Below are 16,046 nucleotides of genomic sequence, written 5' to 3' on the forward strand. Positions count from 1 at the left end.
CCGTGAAGCACCAAGCCCCCCCAAACAACCAGCACCCCTTTTCAGTGCCCCCGTGTTCGGTTCGGTACCGGAGGGCGCAGCAGAGGCGGGCACAGCCCGGGACCAGCCACGGGCTCGGACCCCAGGACGGGGACCGGGGTTCAAACCGTGCGGGAAAGATGCAGCCCGGGACTAACGGTGAAGATGCACACGGGAACAGCGGTGCCACGGAACCGGGCCGGTCCCGGTGCGGGAATGGGCGGGGGGCACCCACGGGGGTGGGCGGGGGGCTCGGAAGGGCGGCAAAGAGGGACCTGGTTAGAGCAGGAGTAGGGTGAGGAGCGGGTGTCACCGATGGGGCGGGGGGACACGCGTGGGTGTGGGGGGGCGGAAAGGGGCAGATGTGCGGTCAGGAGTGGGATATGGGGTAAAAGTGTGGGATATGGGTAAAAGTGTGGCCGTGATGGGGGACAGGAATGGGGAGACACGGGGCAAGAGTGGGGTCACGCCTGGGTGGGGGGTGATACGGGACGGACGCGGAGCCGGTGGGTGCCGCAGCCCCTCGGTGGCGACGTCCGGGGAGCCCAGATCCTGCCGAGACTGGTCCCGGTGCCGGTGCCCTCCCATCCCTCCGCTCCCGCGTCTCCTCCCCCTTCCTGCGCTCGGCGCTTCCCGGCGGAGCGGGGCCCGGCCGCGCCCGCCGCCGCTATGGAGTGAACGAGAGGCCGCGGGGACCGGCCGGACCGGCAGCCCCCCGCCCGCGGCTGCTCTCGCCAGGTAATGGCCAACGGGACCGGGGACTCCGCCGCTGCTTGGCAGCTCCCGCCGGTGGGAGCCGAGGGTGGGGAGGGGGCTCTGGGGGTATCCCAGGGGAGGGGGTTGCCCAGGGTTGGGGGGGCTGTCCAGGGGCACCTCCCTGCTCCGGGGGTGGGCAGTGCGACGTGTGACAGGCTGAGCGGGGCCTCTAAAGGGGAGGTTCCCCCTGTCAGCCCCTCACTGGGGTTTTGGGAGATGATGGGATGGGATGGGATGGGATGGGATGGGATGGGATGGGATGGGATGGGATGGGATGGGGAAGGGGCTCTGGCACCGGTGGCGCCGAGGCTGAACCGGCTGCCCAGGAAACACATCCCAGCTCGACCCGAAGTCCGGAACTCTCGCTGGATGTGTGCAGAGCATGGCACCCAGCTCTGCTGGCACCCCGCTCTCCTGGCTGGGCGCTGTTTGGGGAGGGGGCGTGCGTGGGGCAAAGAAAGACTCCTTCCTTCCCCTGTCCCACTGGTGGATCTCGACAGTGAGTTCCTGGGACGGGAGCGGCACCAAATCCAGGCCGGGCTCCCCGAGCCGTGAGTCATCCTGGGCTGGGTCGGCTGGGAAGGCCCCGCTCCTCTTCCTGCGAACCAGAGGAACTTTCGTGCCCCGAGCGGTCAGCAGCGGGCAGCCCCCCCAACACGTGGGTGTCCTCCTCGTGGCACTGTCACCAGTGTCCCACCGTGTGCTGCGTTCTGGCCCCGGCCTCGGCTGGCAGCAGTGGCGTCCTCAGCACTCCCAGGGAAACTGAGGCACGCTGAGGGGTAGAAATGTTCCTCGGGTTCTTCCCGGCGAGGGCAGAGTCAGGGAGAAGTCCGGGTGCTCACAGCATTTGGAAAACCTCGGAACATGTGTCAGTGCAGGAATCTGCAGGCAGGATAGGGAGCGTGCTCTGAGGTCCCCCACAGGGTGAGGAGGGTGCAGAGGGCTGGGAGATGGCAGAGCCAGGCTGGGAGATGGCAGAGGGCAGCGGGGACATGGCCCGGGGTGGGATTCACCCCTGTCCCCCCTACACAGCCCGGGGTAGGGGGCTGCGGTTGGCTGCCAGCAAGGGCTGGTGGTTAATGAGTAACATCCGTGGGATGTACGGCAGCGCCTCGGGACCGGGAAGGGGACGTGGAGTGTACGGCGGCTTGGGAACAGGGTTTCCTGTTGCAGTGAGAGCACAAAGCCCGTGCTGAGAGTGTGGGGGTCCCTGAGCCCCCTCTCCGTGCCTGGGCTCCTCCTGAGCCACCTTCTCGCCCAGGAGTCCCCCCAGCTCCACGGGTAGGCAAAGGGCTTCGGGTGGAGGGGGAAGCGAAAGTCGCTGCGTGGAGGGGGTTTGGGGAGGGGGAGCGGGTGGGGGGCGGCTGCTCCCCCTCCCCAGGTGCCGTGTCCTTGCCCTGTGTGGCTTTCCCCGGCCACAACACAGCTGTGACCTCGGCTTTCCCGGGGTGACCTGCCGGAGGGTCCCCATGGGATGTTTCCCCCAGGAGGGAAGTGGGAAAAGCAGAAGGAGAAGAAGAGGGAAACCTGGAAATTGGGATTGGAAGGATTCAGGGCACGGCTGGGCTGGAGGAGCTGCTGTGACTGATGGCAGGAGGGGACAGGCAGATCCCCCGCCTGGAGCTCCTCCTGGGCTGTGGGAGGAGGGAGCAGAGCAGCTTCTCCTGCAGGCTCTCAGCAGATCCAGGCATGCCTGGCTTAAGGCTTACGCTCCAGGTTGGCGCTTCCAGCCAGCAGCTGCCTCCCAGGGCTGAGCAGAAATACAGGTTTCATGGGGAAGGAGGATGGGGATTAACCTCGAGGGTGGCAAAAGAAGAGATTGTTTTTCCCCTCCTTCCAATAATCCCACTAGGACTGTGGGGGAAAGCCCAGCAGCATTCCCAGAACTGCTGTGTGCATTTCCCACCGGGCATTGACCCTTCGGAGTAACCTCGGGATCTGTTTGCTCCGGGCAGCACGGACTCAAAAGCACTTCTGGAAGGCATCAGCCTCCAGCCACCATGCTCGGTGCCTTCCTGGGGCGGCTCCGTGAGGGCTCCCACCCCACACACCGCCGCGGGTGCTCCCGCCGCAGGGCTCGGGGCAGGCCGCAGGCGTTTGTTTGCTCCGGCCGCGACGTTGCCCAGTGACGCCGGCTTCCTTCCCCTCGCAGGCTTCTCGGAGTCTCTCAGCTCCACCTCCGCCCTGCGCCTTCGGCGGCTCCGCGCGGCCCAGGCCCGTGGGGAACGCGCTGCCCGCGGGGGATCGGGGCCCTCAGGCGGCTCCGCGCCCGCCCGTTCGCCTGAGGGCGCGGCGCGCCGGGCCCGCTCCGCCCGGGGGTCCCGCCGCTGCCCGGCCCCTCGGCTGCGCCCTGAGACGCCGGCGCTGCGGGATCCGCCGCGGGATCGGGCCTTGGCCCCGGGCGGGGCCGGCGGAACCGGCAGCGAGGTGTGTGTGTGTGTGTGTGCGGGGACCCCCCTGGCCGGCCGGGCCCGCGGGGCTGCGGCGGGGCCTGAGGGTGCGAGCGGGGCGGGAGGAAGGGCGGGAGCTGCCGGGAAGAGGCGCGGGCAGTGCTGAGGGGACGGGCTGGGATTGTTGGGGTTCCAACGCCCACCTTGGGGCGCGGTGGGGCCGTGAGCCTCCAGCCCGGGCGTTCCAGCTGGAATTCCCTACGTAGCGCCTCATTCCACTTCTCATCTTGCTTTTCCTCATCTCTGGAGCGTGAGGGGAGGTTGGGGAAGGGGCCTCGTTGTGGGGGACACCTGAGGAAGTTCTGAGCCAAGTCACCTCACTGGGGTCAACCCAGTGGAACAGCCTCACCAAGTTTGGGGGAGTTCACACTTCTCCCCCTCCCTGGCAGTTCCACACTCTTCCGGCTCTCCCATGCCAAGTCCAGCAGCACTTTCCTATCCCTTCGAAAGTCCTTGTGGCAGAAGGAGCAGGGAATCCCCGGAGATGCGGGAAACTGAGGCACAAATGGGCTCCCAGCCCGCCCAGGATTGCCCAAGACGCTGATCCTGGATCAAGATTCCCACTCCTCCTCCTTCTCCTCCTCCCCAGCAGCCCCAGCCCAGTGGAGCAGCAGGTTCAGACGTGGATGGACAAGCAGCAGCTCTCACCCCCTCCGTGAGAGGCTCTTGGCCCTCAAAGGCTGGCTGGGGGCTGCTCAAGTGGTCCTACCCCCATCCCCTCTCTCATCTTCAGGTGACTGTTCCAAGATGTCCCTCTGGAATCTCGTGTCCCACATGCCACCAGAGGAGTTCAGCAGCCTCTCCACGGAGTTTCCCCGGAGCCTGCGCTGTCTCCTGGCCGAGTGGCTGGAGAACCAGCCCTGGTGAGTCTCCCTGGACCCTTCCAGGGTCACACAGGGGCAGGTGGGGGATCCGTGCCCATTCTCCCAACTTTTCCCCTCTGCAGGGAGTTCATCAATGGCTCAGACGCCTTCTGCAGCAGCATGGCCAGCAGGATGCTCTCAGACATGCTGGAGAAACTCCGCAGCGCTGCCGGCAGCGATGGGCAGCAGTGCCAGATCCTGCAGCAAGTCAGCAACATCGAGGTGTGCAGGAACCCTGGGGCTGGGTCACGCTGGGACTGCAGCCAGCTCCCAGGAAAACTTGGTTATTTTATGCTGGAAGGGCTCAACGCCTCAGGATGGTCCCTGTGTGACAGCCTTTTCCAGGCTTGTGAGCAATGAGCAGACTCAGCAATTGGGGTTTTGGGGGCTTCCAGAGGACAGAGGGGGTTTGTTTGCATCCCAGAGCTGTCCCAGGTTCTGCAGCCCAGTGGCCCACAGGGAGCTGCCACATCTTCCCTGAAGTGGTCCCGTGGGGACCCTCCTGAGCCCCTCAGCCCCCACAGCCCCACTCGTCCCCATTTGTTGGCACCTGGGGGCTGTCTCAGCAGATGTTCCCCATTTTCTGCTCGAGTGTTTGATTTCTCCTTCCTCCAGGCCCTGTGGGTCTGCATTTCCTCCTGCCGTGAGCTCTGGGTTTCATTTTTGGGGCTCTTTCTCTTATCGAGGCTGTTGGAATTGCTCTGTCCCTTTCGCAACCCTCTGATTTATCTCCTCTGGCCAGCAGAGCTCAGAGCACCACAGCTCAGCAGGGCTCACACCCAGAGCCCCATTCTGGTTGAAAACCCTGCTTTTTTGGTAACAGACCTTTTTAATATCCTGCATTTGGGAAGGGATCAGCTTTAGTCACAACTTCTGGGGGAGCAGGGTGACTTTTCAAAACAAGACTTGCTTTTTGCTGTAGGAAACAAGCAGATGTTTCAGCTTAGGGATTTTTTTTATTATTTAAAACGCTGACGCAGAGCAGCCCTCCTGTGTTCCCTCCTCCCTCCATCCCTCATCCCAGAACACCAAACCCTCATTCCTCCATGCCCAGCCAGGCTGTTCCCTGATTTTGGTGCTGCTGTGCCTAGGTGGCCCCCAGGATGGGCAACCACAGGGCTGGGGGTTGCAGGTGGGAGCCAAACCTGAGCCTCTCATCCCCTGAATCCCACATTTTCCCTGGAGGAGCTCACAAGGCTACCAGTGCTGCATCCAGACCCCCACCCTGGAGCTCCCACCGGCACAGGAACCCACCAAGCACGTCAGCAGCCATTCCCCCATCGTGGTTCTGCTGCTGTTTTGGGAAGTAGCTAATTTGGGAAATGCGTGAAGGCCGGAGGAGCTGGCACGGGGGACACGGGAGGCAGAGCCAGCAGGGGAATTCCTCTCCCTGTTTTCATTGGAAAGCATTGATCCACCCAGGGCAGCTGGGAGAGTCTCCCCCAGGTGTCAGGAAATGCTCACAGGAATGGAGAATTCCTTTCAGCTTGGATTTTTTTTTCTCTATTTGAAGTTCATTCTTCTACTTTTTATACAAAAAAAATTGAGTTGGGCCCGATGATCCTGATGTTCCCTCCAGATATTCCACAATTCTCTGCACCATTTAAAGTGGTTTTAAAGCTGCAAATCAGCTCTGTGGTGGTTGTGGAAGCCCTGAATTACCTTGTCCAGGTTTTTGGGGTGGGAGGGGGTCCAGGAGCAGGGGGCACGTGTCCCCCTGACACCCCCACTTTGTGTCCCCCCAGAACACCTTCCGCCGGGACCCGCTGCGCCTGGTGGCCGTCGTGAGAGCCATCCTGGAGGGTGAAAAAGCAGCCGTGCTCAAACGGGTGGGTGCTCCCTGTCCCCCTCCCGGGCACCCCGGGGTGCAGGACCGGCCCCAGCCCCGCTGACCCCGCTCTGCCCTGCCCCAGGACCACCACCTGCCCCTCAGCTTCCACCGGCGGCAGGAGGAGCTGAAGTTCAGCCTGGGGCTGCAGCGGCTGCAGCACCGAGTCCGGGAGATCCAGGCGCTCCAGGAGGAGGGGCCGGGGCGGGACGGGGCTGTGCAGAGCCCCGTGGCTCCCCGGGAACTGCCCACCCTCATCCTGGAGGCTGTGAAGGAGCTGGAGGCGGCCAAACAGCAGGTCCTGAAGAGGATCCAGATTTGGAAGAGACAACAGCAGCTGGCAGGGAATGGGGCCATCTTTGAGGAGAATCTGGCACCGCTGCAGAAGAGGTGAGGGGGCACAGGGCAGGGCTGGGGAATCCTGAGCAACCTCCTGCTCCCTCTGCCGGCCCAAAGGGCTCTGGGTGAGTGAGGCTGGGGTGCTGAGGGGTCCCCCTTTCCCCAGGTGTGAGAACCTGGTCGAGGTTTACTTCCAGCTGCAGCAGCAGGTGATGGCAGCGAGCACAGAGCTGGGGCCTGAGCTGCTGCCCCGGCTCCTGGAGCGCTTCAAGGAGGTGCTGTCCGGCCTGGTCAAGAGGTAACAGACTGAGGGCTGTGGTCACCAGGGCTTGAGGTGGGTCTGGCAGAGCTGGCAGGGCGTTGTGCCAAGTGCCATGGTGTCCCTTTGTCCCTCAGCTCCTTCCTGGTGGAGAAGCAGCCCCCACAGGTGCTGAAGACCCAGACCAAGTTCCAGGCGAGCGTCCGGTTCCTGCTGGGCCCGCGGCTGCTGAAGGCAGCGCCCAAGCCCTACATGGTGAGGGCTGACATGGTGACAGAGAAGCAGGCACGGGAGCTGGAGCTCAGCAACTACAGCAACACCCTCAGGTGAGCAGTGGTGTGGGGGCAGGGGGTCTTCCCCACCTCTGTTTCCCCCCTGACCCCCTTCTCTGTCCAGTGAGAGCACAGGGGAGATCTTGCACAACATGGTGGCCCTGGAGACCAACCCCACCAGCGGGAACTGCTGTGCCAACTTCAAAAATGTGGTAAGTGCCACCAGCTAGGGGTGGGCTGGGGGCTCCTTTGGGTTTTTGGGGTCCTGAGGCTGAGGATGGTCAGCTCTCCTTCCCCAGCTGCTGAAGAAGATCAAGCGCTGCGAGCGGAAGGGCTCAGAGTCGGTGACAGAGGAGAAATGTGCTGTCCTGTTCAGCACCAACGTCACCTTGACCCCCAGCAACGTCTCCATCCACCTCCAGGTACCACGGGATGGGGCTGGATGTGCTGAGCCTTCCCCTGTGGGACACGTGTGCTGCACTGGGGCAGTCCCAGGGCAGCCACCATGCCTGGCTCAGGGTCACTCTGTGCCCCCAGGTCCTTTCTCTGCCCATTGTGGTCATTGTCCACGGGAACCAGGACAACAATGCCAAAGCCACTGTGCTGTGGGATAACGCCTTCTCTGACATTGTGAGTGCCACGAGCTGGAGGGAAGGAGCTGGAACCTGGGGCTGACTGGGCTTTGACTCCCACCAGTGCAGGTGGGAGCAGGAGCCCAGGGGAGGGACGTGGTGGCATCCTGTCCTGATGACCCCCCAGGACCGGGTGCCCTTCGTGGTGGCCGAGCGGGTGCCCTGGGACAAGATGTGTGACACCCTGAACCTGAAGTTCATGGCAGAGGTGCAGACCACCAAGGGGCTCCTCAAGGAGCACTACTTCTTCCTGGCCCAGAAGATCTTCAATGACCACAGCGCCAGCCCCGAGGACTTCCAGAGCCGCCACGTCTCCTGGGCCCAGTTCAACAAGGTGACTGGGAGGGATGGCCAGGGTGGGCAGGGGCCAGTGTGGCCATGGGGAACCTCATGACCCCCCTCTGCCTCAGGAGATCCTCCCTGGCCGGGGATTCACCTTCTGGCAATGGTTTGATGGAGTCCTGGACCTCACCAAGAGATGCCTCAAAAGTTACTGGTCAGACAGGTGGGTTCCCCAGGGCTGGGCTTTGGGGGGTGTCCTGATCCCACCCCACTACCATGGGTGATCCTAACCCCTGTTCCCCACCTGTCCACCTCTCCAGGCTCATCATGGGCTTCATCAGCAAGCAGTATGTGTGCAAGCTGCTGAGCATGCAGCCGGACGGGACCTTCCTGCTGCGCTTCAGCGACTCCGAGATCGGCGGCGTCACCATCGCCTACGTCATGCGCGGCAAGGACGGTGAGGCGGGGTCGGGTGCAGTGCAGGGGGGGTTCCTCACTGCCAGGGCATGTGGGCAGTTACAGGAACCAGCACTGGCATGCAGTGGCGTGCCGGGGTCGGCTGTGAGTTGTCTCTGCCCCAGCACGGGAAAAGGTGGTTCTGGGCAGGCCGCGCTCTCAAAGAAGGAGTCTGGACTCTTGCTTTTGGTCTTCAGTTGAGTTTATTGTTTCTTATCTACAAAGTTTTTCTGTCTGTCCAGCCGAGGTCTGATCAGCAGGACAGCCAAGGGCACTCTCTCCCGCCCACGGGGCAGTTGTCTCTTTTATAGTGAAAACTACGTATTAGATATTTACCTTTAATTCCCAATACTTTCTGCCCTTGTTGGCAAGTGCACTTTCTCTGTGGACCAATCCACACATGGCAACATCATCCTGGACATGGATGCCAAGGAGAAGAAAGAAGAAGGACGGGGCACGCCCAAATCCCTCCATTTTAGAACCCTTGACCCCCATGTAAAGGATTCCAAACCCCCCTGTACAACATACAAAACCCCCCTGTACAGTGCTCCAAAGTTTTTTCCTTCACCCTGTGATTCCTACTTAAACTTTTGTGGCCTGTAGTTCTTCATATAAGGTTGTCAATTTGCTCCATTAATTAAGATCGAATTTTCAGGTGTCTTTGGCTTCCTGCCAGGGTCTCCGAGCCCCTGCCAGGGCTTTGAGACATCCAGGGCATCCAGAGAGATGCTCTGGGTTCCGACAGTGACGTGCCTCCCCTCGCTCAGGCTCCAGCCAGGTGGAAAACATCCAGCCCTTCTCTGCCAAGGATCTGTCCATCCGCTCGCTCGGCGACCGCATCCGGGACCTGGGGCAGCTCCGGAACCTGTACCCCAACATCCCCAAGGACCAGGCCTTTGGGAGTCACTACAACAGTGAGTGGAGAGGCCCTGGGCTGCCCCTCTGCACCCCAGCAATGCTGCAGGGGGTCATGGGTGTCACCCAGCTGGCCCCAGGGCTTGCAGGGGCAGCTGGGGCTGGCAGAGAGGGTTGGCAGGGCATGGTGGGGGTGGTGGTTCATGGATGGTTCTCCTCCCTGAGTAGAAGAGCAGACAGGCAAGGACGGCCGGGGCTACGTCTCCACTGCCATCAAGATGACTGTGGAAAGTGAAAGGTGGGTGCGAGGCCATATCTGTGCTGGAGGTGTGTGCACATGGGCCAGAGTTTGCACAGACCCCTGGCCAGCCTGAGCATCCCCCTGGGCGGGGAAATCCCTGACTGGGAAAACAGAGCTGTGCTGGTGAGCAAAGAGCCCCCCGTGGGCCCCCAAACTGCACTGGGGCACGTCTGTGCACCTCCCACCCGCCCCCTGAGCACCCACTGGCACGTGTCCCCCTTCAGAGCCTGGACCTGGCAGTGCTGATGGGGTCCATGTGCTTTTGCAGGGACCAGCAGCCTCCAAGCACCATGGGGGCCCCCCCCGAGGCCCCCCAGGCACCGATGTTCAACCTGCCCATGCTGCAGCACGAGCTGCACCCTGAGAATCTGCTGGCCCCCATCTGGTGAGTGCCCCGCTGTGGGGCATGGGGTGGGGGCTCTGTCAGTGCCCCCCCTCAATCTGAACCTCTCTGTGTGTGCACTGCAGCCCCCCCACTCCATTCTGCCCCCAGCCCATGCCCGCGGGCTACCCCACGGTTGAGAGGGACGTCATGATGGTGCCCAACAGGCTCACCCCCCCCTTCCACAGGTAGGAGCAGGGCAGGGTGGGGGGCAGCCCGGACACCCCTCCACCCCCAGCAGGGTCAGGGGTGTTCCCCTCTCTCTGAGTGCTCCTGCTCCCCACAGCCCATCACCGATTCTCTCGCCTCCCTCGCTGTCCCACTGCCAGGACCCTGCCTTCAGGCCCTCCGGGTATGACCTGGCACGCAGGTGGAAGGGGAGCACCCCTTTCCCCCCTCTTCCCCCCAAATCCTGGGCTGGCAGGCCTGCGGTGGCCACCCCAGCTGACCCAGGAGGAGGAACCCCACCCCAGCCCCCTACAAACCAAGCAGTGCCCCCCAATACCTCGGGGCTGCTGAGTGCCCTGTGAGGACAGAATCTACTCCGTTCTTTGCCACCCCAGACCCTTCGTGCCCAACCAGTACATGCCCGGCGAGGTCTCGCAGCTGCTGCCCGCGGGTCCCTCTGCGGAGCCGCAGGACGAAGAGATGCCCGAGCTGCCCCCGTTCCACCCCGGGGAGGAAGCGCCGCTGCAGAGCCCTCCGCGGTGGTGAGCACGGGGAGGGGTCAGCAGGGGGAAGCCCCTCCCAGTCCCCCTCCGCTCACCCCACTGCTTCATGTCCCCAGGATGTCGCCCAGCATGGATCAGCCATCAGCCTCGGACTTGGATCAGCTCCTGGAGGTGCCCCTGTTGCCCCCCTTCGCGCCCCTCCCGCAGCACAGCGGGTACCCCAATTCCAGCCTGTCCTCCTGGGGGCTGGGGGACGCGCGGTGGGATGACAGCATCCGGCCGGGACACGCCTGAGGGGGGCTCCCGTGGGGTAGGGGGACAACATCGGACTGGGACCCCCCCCCTCCACTCCCTCCCAGCCTTGCCTGGGTTCATGGACTTGATCCCACTCCTGCAGGAGTGGAAACTCCAGCTGGGAAAGGCGGGGTTGGGGGGATTTGGGGTAACTCCCCCCTCAGTCCCCCCCCATCGCCGTGCATTGCTGGCCGCCCCCGCCGCTGCCGGGGGTCCGCGGGTGAGGGGGTGCAAGGCGCAGGGGCCCCGTCCTGCGTGGGGGGGCAGCGGCAGCCGCACGCGGTGCCCCCAGCCCACGCCGCCGGGATGAGTCACCGCGGGGGCGGCAGGCGGCAGCGCGAACGGCGCCGGGGCGGAGGTGCCAGCCCGGTGCCCCCGGCAGGGTGGTGGGTGGGGGGGGAGGACACCGGGACCCCCATGGAGGGGGACACGGCCCCCCTGCACCCCCGCGATCAGCGCTTGCTTTGGGGTTTTGAGCTGTTCCTCACCCACCCCACCAGGCTGGAGCAGGGGGTAGGAAGATAAGCCATAAAATAAAGTTTTATTCCAAAATAACAAAATAAATAATCTACTGTACACGGTACAAAGGAAGAGTCGCTAATGCTCTAAAAAGACACCACACAGTCCTAACGGGGGGGGGGGGGGGGAGCGGTGGGAACCCCGGGGCTGGGCACGGTTTTGGGGTGGGGTGGGGAGAGGAGGAGGAACCCCGAGGGGTTTTGGGGTGGGGTGTGGGGGGAACAGCACCTCCCCAGTGCCCGTCCAACGCCGCCTGCGTCGTGCTGGGAGGGGGTGACACCCCCCGGCACGTGTGACACCCCCCGGCACAGGGACCATGCTTGAAGCACACGCAGGTATCGGGGTGCGGGGTGGGGGGCTGCGTGCGGGGGCTGCGGTGGTGGGGAGGGGGCTGGGGGGTATTTACAGCCGATGCGGTGCTGGGGGGGGGGGGTCGTGGGGTAGGGGGGGGTGCACAGTGAGCTGGCACGTGCTGCGGGGAGGGGGCTGGCGGCTGGTGCGTGGGCGCTGCGGGTGGGGGGGGTACGGGGGGTGTGTGGGGGGGGACCGTGTGCCCGGCGTGGGCGGCAGCGCTGACGTGGGAGCGCACAGTGCGACGCGTCTGTCCCCGCGTGGGGGACGGTCAGCACTTGGGGGGGTTCTACAGGGTTCTGGGGGGGGGGGCTCCAGTCCATCGAGGGCTCCCCAGCCCTGGGGGGGCGGCGGGGGAGCGGAGCCGGGCGGGATGAGGGTATTGCTGCTGCGGGGAGTCGCATCCCGCCGCGGCTGAGGTAAACCAGAGCGTCGGTGTGGGACGGGAGGGGGCCGGGTGGGGGGGGCTGTGGTTGAGACCCCCACCCCGCCCCAATCCCCAAGCTCCCCGGGCCCGGAGCGCCGCCGCACCCGTCCCCCAGCACGTTATTGCTTCGTTAATGGTGGCGGGGGGGCTACGGGGGCCTCACTGCCTGCTGGTCTCCTGCTCCACCTTGATTGTACCCCGAGGGGGGTCTGGGGGGGCCGCAGGACCCCGTTCCGCCAGCCCATCCTCGAACTCTGCGGGGAGAACACGGAGACGGCGTCAGGACGCGATTCCACAGCGGCAAAGCAGCGGTGCCGCCCCGACCCCTGCCCGCGGCAAAGCCCCCCCAGCCCCGAGGGGGGCTCACCTGGTCCCGGGGGCTTCCCCGGCAGGCAGGGGCTGAGCCGCCCCACGCGCTCGTGCGACACCAGCCGGGCCAGGCGCAGCCCCTCGTCCATCAGCGTCTGCTGGAGGATGTGGCGGCTCCAGAGCCCGTGGGGCGCCAGGCCGAGGGGCACGTCCGGGGCCGCACCGGGCGGAGGGGTCAGCCGGGGACAGGCCCCCGCCGCTGCCGAGAGAGGGGCGACAATCAGCGCGAGGAGCAGGGGACCGGCCACCACCAGCTCTCCAGAAGGGGACACACCCCTACTCACCCTGCAAGTGGCCGTCGAGGCTCTCCCCGGAGAGGCTGCCCGTGTCCTCCTCCAAGCTGGCTCGGTACCCGGCCCCGGGGGGCTCCAGCCCCACCGGCAGCGCCAGGAGCTCCGGGCGGCTCTGCTCTCCCGCCTGCCAGGAGCACTCAGGGTGAGCAGGGCCCCCGCACCACCCACCCCACAACGCCCACGGCCGTCACCCCAGGCTGGCACGGGCAGCCCCAGGCACGCCGCGCCGTCGCGCCCACGCTCACAGGTGTGCACACCTGCACACGCTGCCCCTGCACCTGCACCCACCTCCTGCTTGAGCCGCTTGGCCACGACGGCACCGCCATCCTCGGGATGGGCCCTGGGGGTGGGAAGGGGCTGTGTCAGGTGTGGGGGTGGCCACAGCAAGGCCCCACGCTGTGGGCACAGCCACCAGGCAGAAGCTGGGGTTCTGGCATGGATGGAATTGGGGGCAGAAAAAGAGGGAAGCTGCTGGAGAGCAAAGGGAAAAGGCGGCCCTGGCACGGTGGGCAGGGGACTTTGGGGATGGAGGCAAGAGATAGGGCATCCCCAACGGCATCCCTTTGCTGCCTGGCATCCCTTCCCACGCCTGGCATCCCCGTCATTCCCATCCTCCCCACGTCCCACGCTCCGAGGTCAGGCAGAATCCACCCACGCTGGCAAAGGGGAACTGGGGGCCGCAGGGTCCTGGCCCCATCCAGAAGAGCTGATCATGCTGCATCTCCCGGGGGTGACACCCAGGCCCCCCCAGGTTTACAAGGAGGGGATTTCCAGGTCTGGGCTCACCTGGCGACCTTGAGCGAGGACAGGTAGGTGCTCTCCCGTGCCACCTGCCGCGACAGCGAGAAGAGCTCGACGCGCCGCAGCAGCAGCGAGTTGTCCCGCAGGCAGAACTGGGCGGCCGCCTCGTTGATGATGAGCTGGGGGCAGAGATGATGCGTGAGCGGGGACGGGGACGGCAGCACCCACGGGACAGCAGCGCCCACACAACCCTCAGCTGAGGCTCCACGCTGGCAGATGCCACCCGCGTGGGAGGAGACCTCGAATCCCACCCACTCACCACACCCCCAGAGCCACCCCAGTCCCCGTCCCAGCCAGGAACTCCAAGCACGGAGCCCACCTCGTGCAGGGTGAGCTGCTTGCCCTCGCGGCGCCGGGCCTCGCCGCGGCCGTAGATCGCGCTGTGCCGGCGGATCTCCTCCTCCTTCTGCCGGTCACCGTCCTCCAGCTGGAAGATGTGCCCCACAGCCTTGGCCAGCTTCTTGTTGAGCTTCATCAGCGCCCTCAGCTCGGCCTCGCCGCCCCGGGGGCAGCTCTGCAGCAGCCTCTCCACGCTCTCCACCACCGTCCGTGCCAACTCCGGCTCCAGCTCCGTGCCCACCGCCTGCTCCCCGCTGCTGCCACCCGGGGAGAAGGGGGGACCCCCCGGCTCCTCATCCCCTCCGCCCTCCGACTCGGGGGTGCTCCTTCCCGGCCACGGCGGAGCCGCTGACGGCGACAGCTTCTCCCCTGGCTCCGTGGGGCTGCGGGCTGGGGGCGTCCCGGCGCTGCCACCCCCCTTGCCCGCGGCCTCGCCGGGGCTGGCGTGCCCGTTGCTGAGCGCCTTGCGCCCGCCGGCCTCGGAGAGCTTGAAGAGCGGGATGCTGCTGACCGGGACGGCCGAGACGGGCTGGCTGAAGAGCCCCGGGTTGGAGGCCCACTCGCGCAGGGCCTTCTGGAGGCGGCGGACGTGGAGGGGCTTGGTGGCCATGCCCACCAGCGCCATGATCTCCAGGAACTCCTCCTCGCCCGCCTCGCAGAGCTGCTGCACGTCGTCCCCCCCTTGCTGGATGAAGGTCTCGTAGTAGCCCAGCAGGTTGGCACGTTGCAGCACCCGGTACAGCTGCAGCTCCCCCAGCGTGCGGGGCAGGGCCATGGCGAGCCTGCGGTGGACAGAGGACAGACGGACTCACCACCGGGATGGACGGACATGCGGGAGAAAGCCTCTCCCCACCCTTAGGCCTGGGGGGTACAGGGCAGAGGGAGCATTCCTGTGTATGGGTGCTCCAGTGTCCCTAAACCCCACGGGGCGCCCATGTGCTCCAAACTGGGACGGTCCCTGCAGCCACAGCCCCTGGACATGGCACAGACACGAGTGGGGTCACCCTCACCCCAGCCCCTACCTCGGGCTGTGCCCCCCCCATGCCAGGTCCTCACATGGGGCACGACACACATCTGGGGGCTTCCCCCAGCCCCCCCCATCCCCGGGGTGATGTGCCAGTGCCAATCCCACCACGGCTAACATCCCCCATGCCCCCCTGCCCTGCCCGTGCCCTGTGGATGCCACCAGGGCCATCCTCCCCTGGTGACCCCGCCCCGCTCGGTGCCCCCATCCCCACCCCGGTCCCACCAGGGCCATCCTCCCCCAGCGTCCCCGCCCCTGCCCGGTGCCCTGCAGCGCCCCGAGCCCACCCTGTGCCCCAAACCCCCCCATTCCTGCCAGTCCCACCCGGGCTCTCTGCTCTGCCCGGTGACCCGCGCTGTCCCATCCCCCCGGTCCCTCCGTGCTCCCACCGCGGCCACCCCCACCACGAGCCCCCGACCCCTCCCGGTGCCCCCGGTCCCATCCTCTCCCCGTGGCCAACACCCCCCGAGCCCCCCGCCCTGCCCGGTGTCCCCTACGGTCCCCCCAACCCCACCATGGCCGCCGTCTCCCGGGACTCCGGCCCCGGCCGGTGCCCCCCGGTGCCCCGTCCCCTCCCGCCGTCCCCCCGCTCGCTCACCGCCGCCTGGAACCGCCTCCGTCCGCTCCGCCCGCCCCGCCGGGCGGCCGGGGAGGGGCGGGGGGGGCTCCGGGGCCGGCTCTAACCGGGGGTCCGGGGGGTGCTCCGGGGCTCGCAGGGGGGGGGGGTCCCGCGGCCGGGCCGGGCGCGCTCCCTCCGCCGCGCCGCGCCGCTCTGCGCGCCGCCCACACGGGCGGGACCGTGAAATAGCAGCGGCCCCGGCTGCGCCGCGCGTGGGAGGCCCCGGGGGCGGATCCCGCGGCTGCCGCCCCCGCCGAGCTCGGGGAGGGAGGGGAGGGCGGGGGCGGCAGCACCGGGCCCCCTTCTTCTTTCTCCCCCCCCCCCCCAAACCGGCACCGGAGCCGCGCCCCGCACGGCGGCACCGGGGGTCCCGCAGCCCCGGGGGTCCCGCAGCCCCGGCAGGGACACGCGTGGCACCGGGGCGGGGGTCCGTGGGAGAGGCAGGAGCCCCCGAAGGGGACGCGGGGCTCGGTGTTGGCGCGGACACCGCGAATCCCGGCAGCGCTCGCAGCATCGCCGGTCCCGGTGACAACGCGAGCGGGCGCGGGGATGCTCCGGGTGCCGGCACCGCTGTCCCGGCAGTGCCCCCCCGGTGCTACCGAGGGCTGGCGCTCGGTGTCACCGGCACGCACACGCTGCCGTCGGT

General features: G+C 66.3%; 2 protein-coding genes across 4 annotated transcripts; one reads left to right on the top strand and one right to left on the bottom strand.

Moving 5' to 3' along the window:
• The first annotated feature begins 424 nt into the window (after nucleotides 1-424).
• On the top strand, nucleotides 425-11,223 carry STAT6 (signal transducer and activator of transcription 6). 2 transcript variants are annotated; one of them, XM_064401225.1, is made up of 21 exons: nucleotides 425-756; nucleotides 2,927-3,201; nucleotides 3,958-4,087; nucleotides 4,171-4,309; nucleotides 5,833-5,916; nucleotides 6,001-6,305; nucleotides 6,421-6,552; nucleotides 6,651-6,839; nucleotides 6,910-6,997; nucleotides 7,085-7,207; nucleotides 7,323-7,415; nucleotides 7,545-7,751; nucleotides 7,828-7,922; nucleotides 8,020-8,156; nucleotides 8,923-9,069; nucleotides 9,239-9,308; nucleotides 9,580-9,696; nucleotides 9,780-9,881; nucleotides 9,980-10,045; nucleotides 10,257-10,403; nucleotides 10,481-11,223. In XM_064401225.1, the coding sequence occupies exons 3-21, from the start codon at nucleotides 3,972-3,974 to the stop codon at nucleotides 10,656-10,658; spliced, it is 2,535 nt and encodes an 844-aa protein (XP_064257295.1). In that variant the 5' UTR covers nucleotides 425-756; nucleotides 2,927-3,201; nucleotides 3,958-3,971; the 3' UTR covers nucleotides 10,659-11,223. The 2 variants fall into 2 exon arrangements, with proteins under 2 accessions (XP_064257295.1, XP_064257294.1); XM_064401224.1 differs by lacking the exon at nucleotides 425-756 and having other exon boundaries at nucleotides 1,064-3,201.
• A 104-nt stretch (nucleotides 11,224-11,327) lies between these two features.
• Nucleotides 11,328-15,538, bottom strand: NAB2 (NGFI-A binding protein 2). 2 transcript variants are annotated; one of them, XM_064401234.1, is made up of 7 exons: nucleotides 15,380-15,538; nucleotides 13,738-14,539; nucleotides 13,404-13,537; nucleotides 12,906-12,957; nucleotides 12,609-12,741; nucleotides 12,323-12,523; nucleotides 11,328-12,209 (listed from the first exon to the last, which is right to left on the bottom strand). In XM_064401234.1, the coding sequence occupies exons 2-7, from the start codon at nucleotides 14,530-14,532 to the stop codon at nucleotides 12,115-12,117; spliced, it is 1,410 nt and encodes a 469-aa protein (XP_064257304.1). In that variant the 5' UTR covers nucleotides 14,533-14,539; nucleotides 15,380-15,538; the 3' UTR covers nucleotides 11,328-12,114. The 2 variants fall into 2 exon arrangements, with proteins under 2 accessions (XP_064257304.1, XP_064257305.1); XM_064401235.1 differs by lacking the exon at nucleotides 12,323-12,523.
• Between the last annotated feature and the right edge of the window lie 508 nt (nucleotides 15,539-16,046).

This window comes from Passer domesticus, chromosome 31, assembly GCF_036417665.1.
Source record: "Passer domesticus isolate bPasDom1 chromosome 31, bPasDom1.hap1, whole genome shotgun sequence".
NCBI classification, from domain to species: Eukaryota; Metazoa; Chordata; class Aves; order Passeriformes; family Passeridae; genus Passer; species Passer domesticus.